Raw genomic sequence first — 20,522 nt, 5'->3', positions numbered from 1 at the left:
AGTATCCCACTTGCTTAGATTGATTCTCATAATATCAAACACTGGATTTTCGGGTCCAGACTCAATTATTTTCAGACCGCCGTTATTTCTTGGTGAGTGCGGCCTTAAACAAAAAACAAACAAAACTGACTCTCATACTAATGTTTTTGTGTCATTCGTGTGTGCAAATTGTGTATGTGAGATGAGGTGAAATAGGGTTTAAAGTCGCGTACAAGAATATTTCACTTGTATGTGTGGAAGCTCGTTTCCTCACTACATAATTATTTGTCGGTTGTATGGTGCTTGCGATTGAAATACCTTGCTACAGTTTAACATGGATACCCCACACAGGCATGCACTGATTTGCATATACTTGTTTGATGCATGTCATCGTATCCCATTTGCGTAGATTGATGCTCATGACGTCACTGGATTGTCTCGTCCAGATTCGATTATTTTACAGACCTCCGCCATACAGCTGAGTGCGGCGTTAAAAAACAAACAAACAAAAGCAAGCCTTAGTGACGAAACTTTGCAGTGCGAATTTTTGTGGGTTGGACGACTGAGACATCCGTGCCCCACTTTTATAACTGTAGGCTAAGTGACAACTAGCCCTTACAATATGTCACAAGCACTCCACGGAAAAAAAAATAGCTCGTGATTTAAAATACGTCTTCTTGAGCATGTTCTGTGAACTGTTGTTTTGTGATTATTAAATCTAAACTATTAAGATGTTTGAAAAATAAAATAATGAAGTCAGTGGAAAATGACGTAATTTGCTTATCGACAACCTGTATTGCAGCATCTCACCGGTCCACATTGATTGTAGGTTGTCAAACAGGATAGGCTTGGTGTTGCATGCTAGCGCACCTTATTTCAACCAATTGAAACAGATAATTGCCAACACATTTTTACTTTGGCATATCAGGGAGTGACTTGAAAGTGTTGCTGTTATCCCGATAACAAAAGGTTCAATGACATTGTAAAATGTGCAAGTTCACATTTCAGTAAAGGGGCATAACTCTGTAAACCAAAAAATGCTAAATCAAATGACCACATGACTGTAGCTCACCTGACTTGTTTTCTGGCCTAAAGAAATCATATCAGGGGTGAAATGCGGTTAAGTTAGCTTTTAAGATTATTGCACTTATATAGCGACCGTTTACTAGTGCTAGCCAACTGAGATACCACGCCACAGTTACATATGGATACCCTATTTAAACACAGTATACTTGCAGCCAGCCCTTGTTATCACCTAAATGCTGAGTGCCAGGCGTGGTAACATCGAGTACCATCTTTTAACGTCTTCTGGGAGGATGCGACTGTGATCGAACTTTGGTGCTCTATGCACTAGACCGGGAGATAGTCAGACAGATGAGAAAGATCAACAGAAGATTCAAAATAAGTGAGGGGAATTTTACATGTACAAAAAATCACAGGTTGATATAGAATTGAAACTCAAAGGTCGATTTGGGCCAAATGTCACAATACACAACAAAATACATGGTGCTATTGGATATACAACAATTTATGTACATAACAATTTCATCAACTTAAGACATGACATTTACAAATGGCTCCCATGTTCAAAGATGCTGAAAATGCAACAAAACAGCAGCATCAAAAATCAAAACACACCAAAATTGTAGTTATTCTGCATACCAGAATCTCACTGGAAATACACGTTCATTCTGCTACACGGAGAAATGTCTGAGTAATGGGCACAAGTAATATTTTGAACATGGCCACAGTGGCGGTAACTGGATCTGGATTCTTTAAGAATATTTGGAGACACCATAACTTACGAGTTTCGAGTTTCAACTATGTATGTATTATAATTTCAGGTGTTCAAAATGTAAATGTATACATAAGAGCGGACAGATGAAGGGCATACAACCTACACTTTAACTTACCTAACTGAAAATCTAGGTGAGCTAAAAATGAATTTCGTCCTGATGTGCATGTTTTGTGATTTACACATTCCAGTTTCATTCCAATATCTAAAGGTCTCCTGTTATTAAATACATATACCACTACACATTAATGAATTCACCTATCTGATATGAGTCATTTATAACAAAATAACGAGCAACTTCAGGACAAGACATCACAAGAAATATTCATTTGGTCATTGCCATGTTCATATAAGAAGACTTCTGACAAAAGACATACCAGTATACATAATGGATACCTTCCTTGGGATCAGAGGAAACCACGGAAACAGTATTTTAAAAGGATAATAGCAAATTTTATGTTTGAAAACAAAATCTAATGAGAAAAATAGTGTTACGGCGCTGTAGCTCACCTGGATATGTAGTCAGCAGATAAAAACAGACACTAGAACTGGTAACATTGATAGTCTGCATAAATACAAATACATAACACTAAAATCTAAGGAAATGAACACATCATCAGGAGAAACATACATGCCAAAGTTCAGCTCCCCCAATCTGGCTTTTTAAGAGGAGGAGAAAGTTACACAGGCAAATATGTATTTTGTGAGATCTTAAAAGCATGACCAGACAAGGTATTTAAAATATTTCTAAAAAATGGACTGTATCCAGTGGAAAACTTGTAATGAAAGGGAGATCACTCTTGTCAGGATGCTATGATAATATGATGGCAGTAAAGAAAATATGTCAATACATTCAACTATCCTTTCTTTTCTGCCTGAACAACGTTTTCCTCCCCAGAGCAGAGATTCCAATTTATCCAAGGACGCCATGTCTGATTCTACTGGTCAGGGTGTCAGTGGAAATGGCTTACACTAGGCAGTTCTCCCAGCATTTTAGGTGGACTGGGATTCCCTTACTGATCCACTTCTGTGCTACAAGGAATCCTCGTGGAACACTTGCAAAGTCAACAGGGCTGTCAAAAATCTGACCCAAAAGTCGATCTCGAATACTGGTGTTTATAGCCGCCTGATCCCTCAATGTGACCAGCATCTCGCCATAGAGATATCCCCCCACAGAGAAACCGTGGATCATGAGTGGCTTATCACGTCTGCTGCTGTCGTCTAGAATATTGATCACCTCCTGCATGACGACCTGAGCCTTCTTGGGCTGGATCACCTTGCTTGGAGGAACCTGAACACTCAATACGTCAAATCCTTTACTTATATATAGATTTCCGTATTTATCAAGATGACGCTTCTTTGCATTCATCCAACCAACAAGGACTACTAGTGGCCTTGACCTTGAGAGTGTTCTATTACATTCCCGCGGCTGCGAAGTTCAAGGTTGGATGAAAACTTGACAGTGTCTGGCCAAGGGGCACTTGAGGCGAAGCAAACACATTGTATTAAGGGGAGACATCTGTAACAAAGTAGCAAATAAAGATTAAATACGAGGAAATACCGATGAGTTGTTGCCACGTTTAGCAATATTCCAGCAATATAGGTGTGTGTGTGTGTGTGTGTGTGTGTGTGTGTGTGTGTGTGTGTGTTTTCCTGAACCACAGCCTGGGCATTGCATTTGGAACTGCTGTATAACGTGTATGGTTGAAGTACACAATCGAGATAATACTTTAAACACGTGGCCCAAATGACAAATGCCCAGTGTCAGAGCCTTTTGTTGTGCTCTAATGATCAATGAGGGGCGGTCGGGTAGCCCAGTGGTTAAAGAGTTCGCTCGTCACGCCGAAGACCCTGGTTCGATTCCCGACATGGGTACAATGTGTGATGCCAATCCCTGGTGTCCCCCCCCCCCCCCCCCACCCCGTGATACTGCTGGAATATTGCTAAAAGCGGCGTAAAACCATCCTCACTCACTTACTAATGATCAATTGGGTACAAGTAATTTTACTTTATTGTCAGCAAAACCGATATAAAATATTGTTACAATCGACAGGGGCAATTAACATTACAATTTCCATAGCCAAACCAAATTAATGAAATTCTGATCTATTACTCCATCTTGGTGGTTTACAGATGAGCTATGTGCCATCACCTAAATATGCATAACAGAATCGTTACTCAGTGTATTATAAATGGCGACACTGTCAGGGACTGGGTGTGTTACCTCATCAGAGAGCCGCACGCATCACTTTAGCAGGATAAGTTACCAGGCAATTCTGTAAACAGAATTAAAATCAACAAACAAATGGTACGTACTGTTGGGTTTTCCAGTCCTCATATTAGTATCAAAGAACGGTTATGACTCGGTGTTAACGCTGTACCCATGTGTTAGAACGGATGTTGACATTACCAGTACAGCATTCAGTGGCAATTCATACATCCCTCTGGCCGCAGCTATTTGAATCCTGCAAGCACTTCTTGCGGGCTTCTTAGAGGAAAGTCATAGTAAAGTATTTAAATCCAATCTCATTAAAATCAGATCTTTGTTTAGCGATAGCGAGAACTAAGATCTGATTTCAATGAGATTGGATTTAAATCTTACCATTTCCCATACCTCTGACTCTACTTCTGCCATCCCCTAACTAAACCATTCCTGGAAACGCCCATGTAATGTGCCACGTTGTGGCATAAACGGTTTACTGTTTTCATGGCTTATTTCACAAAATGATACAAATTGGCAAATGGAGTCGGTAAGTTGTCAGCATCCCTGGAAATATCTATCATATCCAAATAATGTATTGAACACTACTGATACACAATACATAGGCATCAGCACTGCCCTGCATTTCCTTCTTTGTTGTGTGGTGATTTGTACTGCCTCACGTAAATTGTCAGCTTTGAGTATCAACTAGATCTCCACACCATTACGAATAAATACCCTGGACCTGCCACACCATAGCTTTCCGCTGTGACGTCAGTGACCTGAGTGTTTGCAGGTATGCCCTGGCATAGAAAATACTTTGCTCATGAGAATAAGTGGAGTTTTAGGGTAGTTTTAGCATCTACCCTTCCAAATACACGGGCTTAAACCGAAGCAATGGGTAGCGAATGGGTCCATGGTATATATCATAATAGAACGGAGATAAAATACCCTGGATAAACGAGGGTGATAAATAGAAGATATTTTAAAAATAATAGTTAGATTCAGCGATTTGGCTATTATTAGGACAATTGTATTATTTTATCATTGCATTAACAAAGTTTAACTAAACATATCTGTATGAAATTTAAGACGAGAATTAGTCAATGTCGAGGAAAATGGGATGAATGAGAAAATCTTCCAAAACAAATTTGAAGAAAGCTATCATCAATACATGGTCATCATGTTAGAGTTTTGCTCCATGCTGTTGCCATACACGTATATATGATGTCAGTAGGTTACACACTGGAGATGCCATTAAGATGTGAAACTGAAATCTATTTACAGTACATTGAATTCTTACGAACTTTAGGCACATGAACACAAGAATGAATCACCATCAGTATGAAAAGTTTTTTAAAAGAATTAAGGGTCAAGTCCTGGATCAAGGAACCCATCTTTAACTTTTAACATAATCATTATGAAGGGAGTCCCATCAGACTAGACTTGTATGCCTAATTTCGATTATATTTTCAGTTGAGCGGACAGGCTTTTCACTAACTATCTTATAGAACATATACACACACAGGACCGGTAATGTTTCTCAACGTATGTGTTACTCACTGGAGAGAAACTTTTCCATTTGTTTTGTCAACTTTGTGAGCGGGGTTTCAGATAGCATCCGGTAGTACCTCCAACCCATCTTGATACGTGAACCAATGACTTGACCCATCTGTGCGTAGTTCTCCGGAGTTAGTCGACGATCCTATAACATGAGTGATTGTGTGATCGTTGTTTAATGCCGCATTTACAGATATTCCAGCTTATGACGGCGGTCTGTAAATAATTGAGCCTAAACCAGATAATCCAGTGACTTAAAATCATGAGCATCGATCAACACAATTGGGGTACGATAAATGCGTCAACTAAGTCACCGAGCCTGAACACCCGATCCCGCCAGTAGTCTCGTATGGCGAGCATGGGTTGCTTGATATCAGTTATAACTCTGATCCTTAGGGGTCTGTGACATAAGAGAGTTACGGGCCATGTTATCATGTCTTGACAGAGGAGGACCCGTAAAGATCCGGGGTAGAATAGGTCTTCAGCAACCCATGCTTGTCGTAAAAGGTGACTAACGGGATCGGGTGGTCAGGCTCGCTGACTTGGTTGATGCAGGTCATCGATCCCAATTGCGTGGATCGATGCTCATGATATTAATCACTGGATTGTCTGGTCCAGACTCGATTATTTACAGACCGCCGTCATATAGCTGGAATATTGCTGAGTGCGGCGTTAAACAACCATTCAACCAATGACAGAGGAGAAACGTGAAATGTGGAGGTCACCTTGCTCTACCCAAATTGGATGTGCTTGAAAAGTACAGCGTTAGAATATGGCGCTAGTCCTATAGTCCTTGCCAAACTGCCCAATAGTTAAGGTATCACAAGGACTAGTAGAAATTTGCCCCCTTTTAAGGGTTTTGCTATATGCTATCATTATAAGGACTAGTGGTCTAAAACTGTTAGTTTCTAACGCTGGAGTTTAGTACAGTGCAGTTAACGCCGCATTCAGTAATGTTCCAGCCAAATGTTCGAGTCTGGACCCGACAAACCAGGGATTGATATTGTGAACAATGATCCACACAGTCAAGGTAACATGAAACACAATCAACCAAGCACCCAGACAGACTACCCTATCCATTTACTCTCCTTTGGTTCAAACCACGAATCGCCACAGAATACTGACATTTTGAACAAAGCATACTTACGAGGTGCAATAGTCTGTCGGAGGCGTATTTACGGTAGAGCTTGCAGTTGCGCACCATATGACGTCTGTTCAAATATAGTAGATGCTTCACTTGCGTACGACTGTGTTTTAAGGAGAAACAAATATTTAGAATATTTGCGAATGACTGCGACAATGATGCGACATTAAATCTTAACTCACTTAACTTAGTGAGATTTATCGAGTCTGCTGTTGGGATTCTACGATCGTGATTCTTAGTTTTTCAGCACCATATCGGTCTTCATGAGTTTGTGGTTAGTAAAACAAACCTGTGCATTTAGCTGACATGCCGTGATATAACTTAAATACTGTTCAATTCCGGGTAAAAAGATGACATGTGTTACCCTGACTGGCGCTTGGCATAAACGTGATACAACAAGGCTGGTTGGTTAGTTGGTTGTTTAACGCCGCACTCAGCAATATTCCAGCTATATGACGGCGGTCTGTTAATAATCGAGTCTGGACCTGACAATCCAGTGATTGATATCATGAGCATCGATCCACGCAATTGGGATCGATGACATGCATCAACCAAGTCAGCGAGCCTGACCACCCGATCCCGTTAGTTGCCTTTTACGACAAGCATAGTCACCTTTTACGGCAAGCATGGGTTGCTGAAGACCTATTCTACCCCGGATCTTCAAGGGTCAAGGACTGCTCAAACAGAGTCAGTATACTGTCCGAGTGGGTTATCAAGTATAAAACCGGCATTAGTTCGGACTAGTAAACGCGGACACAAACACAAAGATACACACACACATCGTTATATATATAAGTGTAATAATCTTGAACGACGTTAAACCCATTTTCATGTCATGACAGCTAAGTTATGATTAAACACTATGTTTGGTTTTGGTTTGGTTTGGTTTGTTGTTTAACGCCGCACAGCAATATTCCAGCTATATGACGGCGGTCTGTAAATAATCGAGTCTGGACAAGACAATCCAGTGATTGACATCATGAGCATCGATCCACGCAATTGTTATACAAAATCATGCATCAACCAAGTCAGCGAGCCTGACCACCCGATCCCGTTAGTCGCCTTTTACGACAAGCAAAGTTGCCTTTTACAGCAAGCATGAACTGCTGAAGACCTATTCTAGCACGGATCTTCACGCTATGTTAAGTTAAAGTTAGATCGGCATAAATGGTAACCTCAGTTGACTCAGTACAATCGCATCACAAGCACGAAGCGCAACATCAGCTTCCTGCAAAAGTCTGTCCTTCCCGCTGTTGGTTCTTCGCAGATGTTCACTGTCGTCTTTATAGAAACCGTGCCAACTCGTGTCATTCCGGGACAAGCTACAAGGGTTCGCCACGAACTCACTTCCTACACTTCTATATTCACTTTTAAAAGTATGGTCCTAAAATAACTCGCCTCATTTTAATCCATCCCTTTGTCATTCTCAGGAAACGAAGCAACTTATTGTCGAAAGTGCGGACAATCGCTGTCTTCAGTTCGAATTGACCTGCAAGTGAATGGCAAGGGGAGTTAGGGACTGGTCACGTATTAAAGGGGGAAGAGAGAGAGAGAGGAGAAAGAGAGAGAAGAGAGGGGAGGGGAAAGGAGGAGAGACAGATTGGTCTTCGGGCGGTTTGTTTGTTTTTGTTTAACGCCGCACTCAGCAATATTCCAGCTATATGACGGTGGTCTGTAAATAATCGAGTTTGGACCAGACAATCCAGTCACTGATATGGGCCCTTTATGTGAAGATTTCAAATATTCCAGAGGTACACCCACACAATGTTAAAATCCTCCACTGTAATTGAAAATGTGGGCTTTCTTCAAATTCAGGGGCTGAAAGCACAAGGCCCCACCGTAGAATTATCCCTGCATTCTTATCTACATTGATCTCTGGTCTAGTCTTGTCATCGTATCCCCAGTTGCGTAGATCGATGGTTTAGTCTTGTCATCGTATCCCCAGTTGCGTAGATCGATTCTCATAATGTCAGTCACTGGATTGTCTGGTACAGACTCGATTATTTATATCATGTAGCTGGATTGGTTGGTTGGTTTGTTGTTTAACGCCGCACTCAGCAATATTCCAGCTATATGACGGCGGTCTGTAAATAATCGAGTCTGGACCAGACAATCCAGTGATTGACAACATGAGCATCGATCCACGCAATTGGGATCGATGACATGCATCAACCAAGTCAGCGAGCCTGACCAACCGATCCCGTTAGTCGCCTTTTACGACAAGCATAGTCACCTTTTACGGCAAGCATGGGTTTTGAAGACCTATTCTACCGGTTCCATGTAGCTGGAAAAATGCAAAGTAAAGCTTAAACAACAAACAAACAAAAGCAAAGTCCCCGTCGTGGTACGTTAAGATGCTAAGTCACTAAGATTGCCCATCCCGTTCCATTAGTAGTCTCGTACAAGCACCTTTGGACCATTTCTAATCCGAAATCCCCAGGGGGGAGACTTTCCATGGTTGAACCAGCATACATTTGTTCAACAGCAATGATTATACTGGAGACAAATGCCAATAGGACATTTTCATGATGTTATCAACTTTGGATAGGATACTTTTCAATACCAAATTTGAAGAAATACCTTAAGAATATTTCGGATGACAATTAGTCCATGTCCTAGAAAACGCCCCGATCTGAAACCCTTCCAATCGGTGCAAGGTGGTCAGTCACAGGGGTGAATGTGGTGCATTATATTCGACTTTCCGAAAAGTGTTGTTATCTCCCTTTGCAAAGAAAATTAGAGTGATGTCCCCTTTTCACGTTCACTTCCGCCGAGTAAACCTTCAAAATGTCGGCAAATAACAATATTGACGTTGATGATGAATTCCATCAAATGACAGTTAAAGAATTGCGTGAATACCTACGGGAACGAAATCAAAAGGTGACTGGGATAAGAGCACAAGTTTTAGCGCGAGCAAGAGGGGCGAAGGCACTTCGTTTGGATGCAACCACCTTAGTACAACCAAGTAAAGGCGTTATATCCTTGCAACGGAAGCTCGTCACACCCAGCGGATATCGAATGCCAGACCCCACTACATTAATGATTGGATGGAACGATGCTGTTGAATCATTGCCGGAATTCTCAGAGAAGGAAATCTACAATTATATGGTACTTAGCAACCATAGGACTTCAGACACGAAACCCATGATGGCTAAACGACAAATGAAGGCAGTGGTGTTTTACCAAGATAGACATGTTCACGGCGTAGCTCTACACAACATCCATCACGACTGTGACCATATGTTTGTCAGATGCCGTGTCATACCATCACTACCAACAGCGGATCCTAAGAAAAGCCCCGATCACGAAGTTTGGGCAAGTCTCTCAAAAGTTACAGGTCGTGTTCATTCAGCAAATTGTACTTGTGCAGCTGGGTATGTAGACTTTGCATTTATATAACTACAGTCGTGTCATCTATATCTAGATCGCTGTTTTTTTACAAACAAAACGTTTAAAAACCTTTTCAAAGAAAATATGTTCCAAATATTAAGTTTGATCAAAAGATTTGTAAATTATTAATTCCAAATACCAGCAAAGTAATTGATACATTTTAAAATCTCTTCCTTTGTGGGACCTCTCATTCACTTTTGTTAATTTAAATAAATAAACAGATTATTGATATTGTTGCTTATTAATATGTGACATCTTTAGCTGATTACATTAAAAATAATAATTATTTAGGGTGAAATAGAGGAAACATGACTGTGTCATTTTATATGCATTTGATTGTTATTTCATAATATTAAAGCTAGAGTCCAAATAATATTAATAAATATAACTAATTTTGTTTTTGCAGTGCCGGGGAGGCTTGTAATCATGTATCAGCCCTGCTTCATGCCCTTGCAGACATTAGTCAGAAGAAAAAGGATGGTTTGCTTTCATGCACATCAGTTGAGTGCAAGTGGAAAATTCCCAGAAAAAGGAAGTTGGATCCAATGAAATCGGATGACTTGAACCTGATGTCAAGTGGCAGGAAGAGTCAACAAAAAGGTACTGGGACTACACAAGGTACTGTCGGAATACAGAATGGAACAATCAACAAAAGATCAATGTGTCCCAACAGCAACATGCCACAGACAACAATAAATCTCACAAGATTTAATAAGAAGTTAATTGGTCATGAAACAAAAAGTAAATGTGGATATGTTGTTAATACAACTACTGTTACTCAAGCTCCTGAACCTATGCCAGAACTTCCAAAAATACCATGCATTGATCGTTGTATTCCTGACTATGTTGATATTAAATCGCCAACCTGTCAAACTACCTTTCAAAATTATTTTGATTCCATGAAAGTGTCAGAAAAGGATGTGAGGTCAATAGAGAGAATGACAAGAGGACAACATAAAACAAAGTTTTGGAAGGAAGCCAGATTGGAAAGGATAACAAGTTCACAGTTTGGCAAAGTATTTATCCGACAGACATCTACAGCTCCAGATAGACTTGTATGTGACCTAATGGGATATCGGGGCGAATTTGGTAACAGACATACCAGATGGGGACTTTCACATGAATCGGCAGCAAGGCGGCAGTATATCAACAAAATGGCAGGTCTTCATCCACAGTTGAAAGTGTCTCAGTGTGGACTAATTGTGAATACAGACTACCCTTACCTTGCAACTAGCCCTGATGGACTTGTGTCATGCACAGATTGTAGTACATGTAGTAATCAACATGGCTTAGTAGAGATTAAATGTCCATCTGTTTTCAGAGATCTAACACCAGAAGAGGCTGCATCAAATACAAATTTCTTCTGCCATATTGTGGACAAAAATGTGACTCTAAAAGAAAACCATGCATACTACTTTCAAGTACAAGGACAGATGGCCTTGACCAAAAGAACTTGGTGTGATTTTGTGCTGTGGACTCTCAAAGGGATATCTATTGAAAGGATTACATTTGACGAGAACAAGTGGCATCAGATGGTCACAAGGCTTCGCAGTTTCTATCTGTCAGCCATTATTCCTGAAAAATATACCCTACGTGTCCAGCGAGGTGTTTCACTGTATTAGATTGACCGTTGCACTACCATCTTACCAGTTGTTTTACCCTATGCTCACTCAGTCAATTCAATGTTTCACTCAATACCATATCATATCTTTCTTTGATAGTCATAGATACTTACCATTCAATGGGTGAATTGTTACTTAACGCCGCATTCACGGCGACTGACCATTCAGATAGTATGTCGCTTAGACATAGGATATCTTCTTCTCCTTGTAATTTCTTGAACCATTCTATTAAGCCATAACATATCATAACATATATTCTGTAACGTCTTGAAATGACAACATGGACAACATGATTTAAGAAAATCATCAAGCGTTTATTTCTTTCATTTTTAGTTATTGTCACAAAAATTAGAACCATGGGACTATGATCCTGCTGTCACAGCTAAAACATGAAATTGTTTATGTTCTTATATGAAGATAAACTCACACTCATGAGTACACAAAAAGAACTTTTAGAACGCCAGCTTGTTTCCGTCAACGAATCAGTGAAACTGTTGGAAGATAAAATTATCTCCAAAGCGGATCAACACTCTCAAAACATCATCAACACTGCTTGTCAAGCAGTCAAAGACAGAGAGCACAAGTCCACACATGAAAAATTCAACACCAGATTTGTTAGCCTACAACAGGCGGCTATCAAATCTGACCCCTTCGCCGCCAAACTATACGTGCAAGGGACCCCGACCCAGAAACGGGCCAAATCTCCCAAGTTTCGCCCCTCGAGACAACCATCACGTGATCGAGCTCGTGGACTACGCAGACCACGACAGAACTTCCGCCCCGACAGGGGCAATCAAGGAAACAATTCGCGGGACCTCAAACGGGCCCTAGAGCTGTTGTCGAAACACCTCAACTTCAACAACAACAGTTTGTGCAATAAACTTTCTAATCTGAATCTGAACAATAACTCAGATAATAAAACTGGTGAATCTTATCATGACAACTTTGTTATCAATCTTTCCGATTATGACCTTAATCCATCTGAATAAGAGGTTCTTAACAAGGGACTCACTTTTAGCCCCACCCCTAGATTTACTGACAAAAGTAAAACCTTTTCCGACCTGAAACAATTTTTCAGAAAATTATGTCTCACTCATTTTTTCCATGATTCTTCCATTGATGGCACTTCACACCCGCTCCAAAACACACTGGATCACAAATTCGGTCCCAAAAGCACTTACACCCCTAGACCTTATACCGACCCAACACTAGAGTCGTTTATCAAAGCAGTCTCCAATGATTTTTACAAACTTGGTAATATAAAATTAACATCAGTCTGCTTGTTTACTCTGCTAGTTACTCTGTGTTCATTAGTCATCCACTGGCTTCCAATTAGCTTAATCACCTCTCTGTGTCCATCAACTAGTCACTGTAACAACTTAGATGTCAATAAGTGTATATATACCTATGTTGTTTAGCCCTATCCATCACTTGCTTGATAAAGGTGTTAGGATCTACACCGAAACGTCGCACTAATTGTAATAAAGAAGTTGTTCATCCATAGAACTTGTCTTACTTCAGGACAGTACTACACTACCCACCCACCCACCAAACCGCAAATTAGCGGCAAGGTAGTCAACTTCGTAAATGAGAGTTGCAAAAGAGAAGGATGCAAAATCTGCAACTCCTTAGGTAAAACACATACGTTTCGCAGCTCGACATTAGGCAAAACATTCAAAATCCACAAGTTTGAATGTACAAGTAAAAACATAGTTTACTTGCTAACTTGTAACAAATGCAAGAAACAATACGTTTGAGAATCCAAAAGAGAATTTCAGACTAGACTGAAAGAACACTTTGCAGACATCAGCTACAAGAGAGACAAACCTGTAGCTAATCACTTCAATAGTGATGATCACAGCACCAAAGATGTTAGATATAACATCATAGCACAGCTCAAGGAAAACCCTGAGTCTACTGACACCACAGTTAAGAGGAGAGCACTTGAACTGAGGTGGATATTTGAGCTAAAAACGTTCCACCCGCACGGTCTCAATGACAGAATGGTTGGCTGATTAATTTTCCCCCTTTGGTCAACTTGCTACTTATATGAAGAGTCAGGATTTCTATATCAATGCTTTGATTCAATAAGTAAAACAAAAATAGACAACCAGTAGGTGGTAATGTCAATAGTCATATTGGACAAAAATAGACTTATTTGTCTAGACTTATTTGGCTCAATGTTTTCAATACAAAATTGTTATCATGATACCATGATTATTAAGTTTAAATACAGCAGAAAATATCATGTGACCATTCACATCTGGAGCTGCAATAAGATTATGCTAATCCTACTAATTACAGAGCAAGCAAGGAACTGTCATCAAAGAAGTAATTGTCATCAATTTCTTGGTCATGAGGATAAAGAGGGGGAAGCAGAGTAGTCAAAGCATTACAGATTTTCCAGATTTTGTTTACAGATTTTGAAATTGTAATTGGAATTATACCCTGCAAAATTCTGAAATTCTTGACACGTTCCATGTGCCTTTCAACATGGATTCTCAAGTTCGCTATTCTCCTAGTTTGTTCAATTTCTACAGCAGTCAGCTGTTTTCTCTTATGTTTCTTTGGTGGAATTATTAAGAGTATACCTCTTGGTGTTGTCAAGTCTGAGATTGTAAATCCCTTATCCGCCATGATTGCATCACCTACATCACACAAATCTAAAAGTCCGGATTCTACTGTTATTTGCCGGTCACTTATAGCTCCTGACCACAAGTCAGAGACAAAGCTAACAACACCATTTGGAGTGACACCAACAAGCGCTTTAAATGTTATGTGACTTTTATAATGACTGTACATTTGTGACTGTTTACCAATAGAGTAAGGTTTTTCTGTAAATAATTCTGTACAATCTATAACAACCCTTGTATTTGGATACAGATCTTTAAAACCTTGAGGCATAGTTGTATTAATAGTATCCATTGATGGCCAGACAACTAGGAAGGATAAATTGTTGTACAAAATATCAATCCATCTATTAATGACATCAGCACAGCAGCTTCTGGAAATATGAAATCGCTTTGATAAATCAACAACTAGGAGTCCAAGTCTAAGACGCATCAACACTAGAAAGAACTCGTCTATCAAAGACAAAGATTTAGGGCGTCCGATATTGGATGTTGGATAGTCCCTGTCATGAACCTCAGAAAACTCGTCAAATAAACATGAAAACTTTTCTGCATCCACAAGACCTGTATAATAGGTTACCAATTCTGAATCATTCTTCACATCAAAAAATGTTAAATCAGGAAGTTTGACTTGAGTGGCTTGATTGCGAAAGACTTTTTTATTTTCAGTCTCAGTCTGAGTCATTGCACAGGATGTTTTCACAGGATTTAAACACTGGAACATTACATCGTCAGTTTGAGTAGACATGCTTCTAACTTCCACCATTTCTGTTTGCGATGATCCATATCTCATGCAACTGATGTCGTCTTCACACACAGCCTCACAGTAGTCATGCAGCATAATTGATGCAACGTCATAGGATCTGTCAAAATAATAAATAGCTTTTCATCACATTAAATATATAGTTTTTCCCCGATATTTTGAGGTTAAAGGAATTAAAATTAATAAAAAATAAATTAACATAAATCTGTTAATACAAAAGCTAATATAAGAAGTGTATTATCAAGTTTATTGGTCAATGCTCTATTATATTTTATGCTCTCTATATATATTTTATGCTCTTTATATTTTATTGTTCTGTAAGTAAGAGAGACTACACCATGATTTTTATATTTTGTCTTGTTAAGCATAACTTCTCATAATAATCAACAAATTCAAAAAAGAGAAAAAACTTATGTTCCCGCTGTACCTGGCACCTTGACTGAATGTTGTGGAATGATGTTCAATTTCATCAGACTGAGGAGTCCCTCCATGTACCTGCAAAGTCACTTTGGGAGATTCAGGGTCACAGGCCTGCTTGAATGGGCTTTCATTTGGCTTCGAGGTATCAACAAAGTCAGCATCAGACACCTGCAACAAATTATCAACAGACACTGAGACATTTTTTTTCTATTTATTCAAACAAATAAGATGAAAGAGAGGATACATAAAATTTTAAGATCAACACAACTTGAAACGTTTTTGTTTGTTTTTTTCATTTCAAGTTTTAATCATAGCACTTTTTTCACAATCACATAACATTCACAAACGATAAAACCCATTAAATACACCAACAATAGCATAAATCTTATAAGAATCAACATAACTCACTGTGCAAGTACTGTAATTTTTCTTCGGAAAAATCGATGGAACATCATGCCCTATGCCTGGACCGTTACCACCCACGAAATGTTCTGAGCATATTTCCGTGTGCTTGGTCACTGTGAGGTCTTTTCTCACTAACCGAAGTCGCCTTATCCACGCTTGTCGTAGGGACTTGCTTACTGGAATGACGTGTAGAGATACTATTCTTTCACCGACTATCTTTCCCCTAAAATTGCTACAAATACAGCAGTATTGCTTCCCCATTTTGACAGCTTCGAAGCAGCGCGCTGTTTTCGACGGAAGTTGACAGTACTCGGCGGAAGTTCATCCAGCCAATTGAAGAGTTCCAACTCAAGACGGATAACTCTCATTGAACTTGACTTTTCGGAAAGTCGAATACTGTTTACCATCCTAGCATAAATGCTTTTCTCATCTGCAGTTTTTAACATTAGGACACTACATTTAGGCACAAAAAAAAGAGTATTTTAATATATAAAAGGCAGTGACTACGTTTTCAGAACACGGATGTTGATTTTGTAAAAGGTCTCTGATCATATGCGCGATAGTCCAGAAAAGGGGACATAACTCAGCTATGCTCTGCACTAATTCATTGTAATTCACCTCACTTGGTGAAAATTTGCTGTGGCTAAGGACAACATATATTTGTAATGCTTTGTTCACGAGGAACCAAACTATTCCAACGCAAATATCAATATTGTGACTCTACTTGTTTAGGTATTAACACACGAAATAAGGAAATCGTACTACATAAAAAGGAAGTAATAGTCAAATGGATGACCTCATCAATCATGTAAATTTGTCCTTAGAGTCCCACATTTGCCTGATTGTGTAAGTGCAATTTAACAAGTGTTGATGAATGGAGTACTAGCCTTATCATCAAATGCAATGAATTACTAATATTTTGACACCTTTTTGGCGTCATGGCTTATTGTATGTCTTTGGCGACGTCCGCGAAGAAAGACGACATTGATACGATGATGCAAATAATGTCTTGAATATAGAACGAAAGATGTGAAAATGCTTCTTCTTGTATGGAATTATCATGGCAGTTTATATTCATTTTTAACAATTCATGTAAAAATGAAGTAAACAGAGAATATCCTGTGATCACAATATATAAAAAGGTTGAAATAATTGAAAATATTATACAAAATTCGTTAATCGTTTGTAGCTAACGCGCAGCTGATGAATCGTTATACAGTGCATCAATAGTCTGTCAATCAAACGGTCAAAACAATTCCAAGACAAAGACAATTCACCCTACAAATGGTTGCATATATATTTCATAGAAATACTTTCAGTTTGTTGTTGGGAAGAAATGAAATGGCTATTCACTGATACAATTTTGAATATTACCCTCCAAAGGGAAGACGTACATTTTGCAGTTACATTTACATTTCATCTTCTAACAATTGTCTAAAGTTAAGACATTTTAACTGGTATGTAAATGATGTTCAAACGAAGGTTTATTCATTGTGTGGCCTAGATCTACGTAATATGTGATACTGAACATTGCTAAATATCCATAGTGTAATTCATTGCGTGAAAAAAGACACAAAAGGTGCGCACAATCTACATCATGATTGATACTGTAAGCAGCAGGATAGATTAGACATCATGTTGTTGTTGTTGTTGTGTTTTTTTAATGCCGCACTCAGCAATATTCGAGCTATATGACGGCGCTCTGTTAATAATCGAGTCTGGACCAGACAATCCAGTGATTGATGTCATGAGCATCGATCCACACGATTTGGATACGATAACATGCATCAACCTAGTCAGCGAGCCTGACCAAACGATCCCGTTAGTCGCCTTTTACGGCAAGCATGATCTGCTGAAGACCTATTCTACCCTGGAACATCACGGGAATAGACATCATAAACTAGCCCAAGCGTATGAATATAATATTTCACTGTCGTGTGTAAACAGGCAGACATCTACGCGATCCGCAACAGAAAAATAGAACACATCAAAAGTTGACACGTATTAATTTAATACCATACAACAGCCTACCTTTACGCCTCCGTTACACTACAAAAAAATTCAATCAAAAGCTTGGTCAAAGTCTATTTGGACATACCGTCATAAACTTTGACAATGTTTTTACGAACTTTGTTGGAAGAGAAAGCAATCCTATTTCTCCTTAAACGTTGATGGCCTCTGATGTAATTTAGCCAAAATCAGAAAGCAATAAAAAACCCAGTTTCGTATGGTCTCACATTCACGGCGATTAAATTGTTTGAGTCCACTAGTCCTTATAGTGATAACCCATAGCAAAACCCTTAACAGCAAATTTCCCAAATTTCTAATGGTCCTTATAACACCCTACATATAAGGCAGTTTGGTAAGTACCATATGACTATGGGCGGTCGGGTAGCCTAATGGTTAAAGCGTTTGCTCGTCACGCCGAAGACCCGGGTCGAATCCCGACATAGGTACAATGTGTGAAGTCCCCCGCCGTTATATTGCTGCAATTTTGTTTAAAGCGGCGTTAAACCATACTCAAAAACTAACTACTATATGACTAAAATCAGACTTACAATCTGAACGTGCCCCTGTTCCGTCTCAGATAATTGACACAGACACTGGCGTCCTCTCCATACAACGTTTGGAGAAGAAGAGTTTAACTAGGGTTAATTTTTAGTGTTTATATATAAGTCAGGGCACCGTTTCACAAAGCGATGTTAGCGCTCGGATTATCGTAAGCCAGTGTTAAAGTATGGGAGTTGCGATCACCTCAGAAGGCTTTGTTTACAGTTTACAAACCCTATGACGTAAATTGTTAAAGTGAAACAATGTCTGTGACGCCAGCCAAGCAACATGGCTGCTGGGGTCATCGAGTGTTCAGAGTTTTCAATATTTATCAATAATTTGTCAACTAGCTCAACCGTCTTATTGTCATTAAACAATGGTATCTTCAACGGCCGGGTGCATTTCTAACATTCGTGATATTTTATATAGATATACTAAAGCAACGACACAAAAGCCTTAAATTTGGTCAGAACACATGGAACCCAATGTGCCCTAGCATGCTTGAGATACACAACTTAGTATGGGGTTTACTTTTAAAATTAATGGTTTGCATAGCATTCTTTACATAGACCACAGTACATGTCCAACATCGACACACTAACTTTTCTTCGAGAGCGTCTTTCCTTTTCCATGCGTCACACTTAGGGCCGCCATCAAAACACAGAAAAGCGCTAAAGTCCTCATACTATAATTAAAACAAACATTTAGTTATTAGCAATGCATGGTACAGAATGGAAAGTGTTGTGCACGTATACTATGTTTTAGCCGAACCTTCACCTTGCGCACACATGTCAAATAACTAATGACGGTCACTTCCAGAAACCATACGGCGCGGCAAGATCAGTCACATGGACGTTTACGTTAACGCAGGGCCGATAATTGTCACAAAAAACAACAATGTAAATATCAAGATTGTATATATTGTTTGTATATGTTAGTAGGGCAAAAGTTACTTTACTCTACAATGATCGCATACACAGCAAATCTGTGTAACTTATAAACACACACACACACACACACACACACACACACACATATATATATATATATATATATATATATATATATATATATATCTGGTGATAGTAGTAGGTACTACTAGGCATTCAGTTTTTTGCAAACAAAACATGGCGTCGCCCTGGTCAAAACCATCCTGAATCTAGAGAAACTAGGCCTACTGGGGTATGCACTGAACATTATCATTATCAATACAATGGTAATAACGTACTGAAAATCAGTGTCGAAGTGGGACGTAGCTGAGGCATTTTACATGTTTGGGCAACTTGGAGACCTCTGCGGCTTGGGGCGGCTTCCTCAATATTTAAAACAGTTGGAGTTTGCCGAATATTGTAACCTTGTTTCATTTTGTACATCTTACTCTGCACTTCGTGACGTGTGACAGGACAGGAAGACCAAACAAACGTGACGTCCAATAGACTAGGGTAAGAGTAGCTTGACTAACTTCCCTTTGATAAAGGGCAGTGTACTCTTGAGGTCGGGTTGTATTCATTTAAACATAAACCTAATTAATAACCACGACAATCAAAACAGCAGTCAAGGTTCAATTGGACAATCTACCTGTGATGATAGCAGATGATGACGGACGCCGTCTCTTCTTCCCACGCGTCGCAGCGCTTCCTGAACCCGTAACCGGTAACAAGTATGACGTAGATCCTATCTGGCAACCAATCAGCGTTTAGACCTCCATCCACGTAGCGGGAGTGTGCTCGCGCTTGCCTAATATAAGGAGTCTAGTCGTCTAATAGGCTCAGTGTACAGCGTAGCTGCAGTTAACTCGGATGTAGATAAGGGTGCTTTTGTACAAAGCGATCTTACTGCTAAGGTGATCGTAACTCCATGACCTTAACATAGACTGACGACAGTCGAGGCGCTAAGGTTGTTTTGTACAACGACACGGACGTGTAGAAGCCAGAACTTAGCGCGGTACACGGATAGAGGAATCAGGGCCATGTTTCGATAGCTAACAAAGTTCAGAAAATTGTTTTCACTTTGGTACAGCTCCGATCATGTGATCTATTCGAGTCGAGTTTAACTGACAAGCGT

The 20,522-nt window shown here is 39.5% G+C and overlaps 3 protein-coding genes across 3 annotated transcripts; 1 reads left to right on the top strand and 2 right to left on the bottom strand.

The window, feature by feature from the left end:
* Positions 1-3,166: 3,166 nt before the first annotated feature.
* On the bottom strand, positions 3,167-20,144 carry LOC124141108. The gene is made up of 7 exons (XM_046509008.2): positions 20,037-20,144; positions 19,061-19,143; positions 8,077-8,167; positions 6,682-6,781; positions 5,538-5,679; positions 3,999-4,050; positions 3,167-3,293 (listed from the first exon to the last, which is right to left on the bottom strand). Exons 2-6 carry the CDS (start codon positions 19,140-19,142, stop codon positions 4,025-4,027), a joined length of 441 nt encoding a protein of 146 aa, XP_046364964.2. The 5' UTR covers position 19,143; positions 20,037-20,144; the 3' UTR covers positions 3,167-3,293; positions 3,999-4,024.
* On the top strand, positions 9,223-12,274 carry LOC125374738. The gene is made up of 2 exons (XM_048386073.1): positions 9,223-10,052; positions 10,475-12,274. The coding sequence occupies exons 1-2, from the start codon at positions 9,466-9,468 to the stop codon at positions 11,688-11,690; spliced, it is 1,803 nt and encodes a 600-aa protein (XP_048242030.1). The 5' UTR covers positions 9,223-9,465; the 3' UTR covers positions 11,691-12,274.
* Positions 11,984-17,668, bottom strand: LOC125371564. The gene is made up of 3 exons (XM_048386074.1): positions 15,912-17,668; positions 15,511-15,671; positions 11,984-15,183 (listed from the first exon to the last, which is right to left on the bottom strand). Exons 1-3 carry the CDS (start codon positions 16,167-16,169, stop codon positions 13,989-13,991), a joined length of 1,614 nt encoding a protein of 537 aa, XP_048242031.1. The 5' UTR covers positions 16,170-17,668; the 3' UTR covers positions 11,984-13,988.
* Positions 20,145-20,522: the final 378 nt, after the last annotated feature.

Source organism: Haliotis rufescens, unplaced genomic scaffold (genome assembly GCF_023055435.1).
Source record: "Haliotis rufescens isolate VD_foot unplaced genomic scaffold, xgHalRufe1.0.p SCAF_6, whole genome shotgun sequence".
Classification (NCBI taxonomy): domain Eukaryota; kingdom Metazoa; phylum Mollusca; class Gastropoda; order Lepetellida; family Haliotidae; genus Haliotis; species Haliotis rufescens.
The sequence above is the reverse complement of the archived record's forward strand: the minus strand, read 5'-3'. Positions and strand labels throughout refer to the sequence as shown.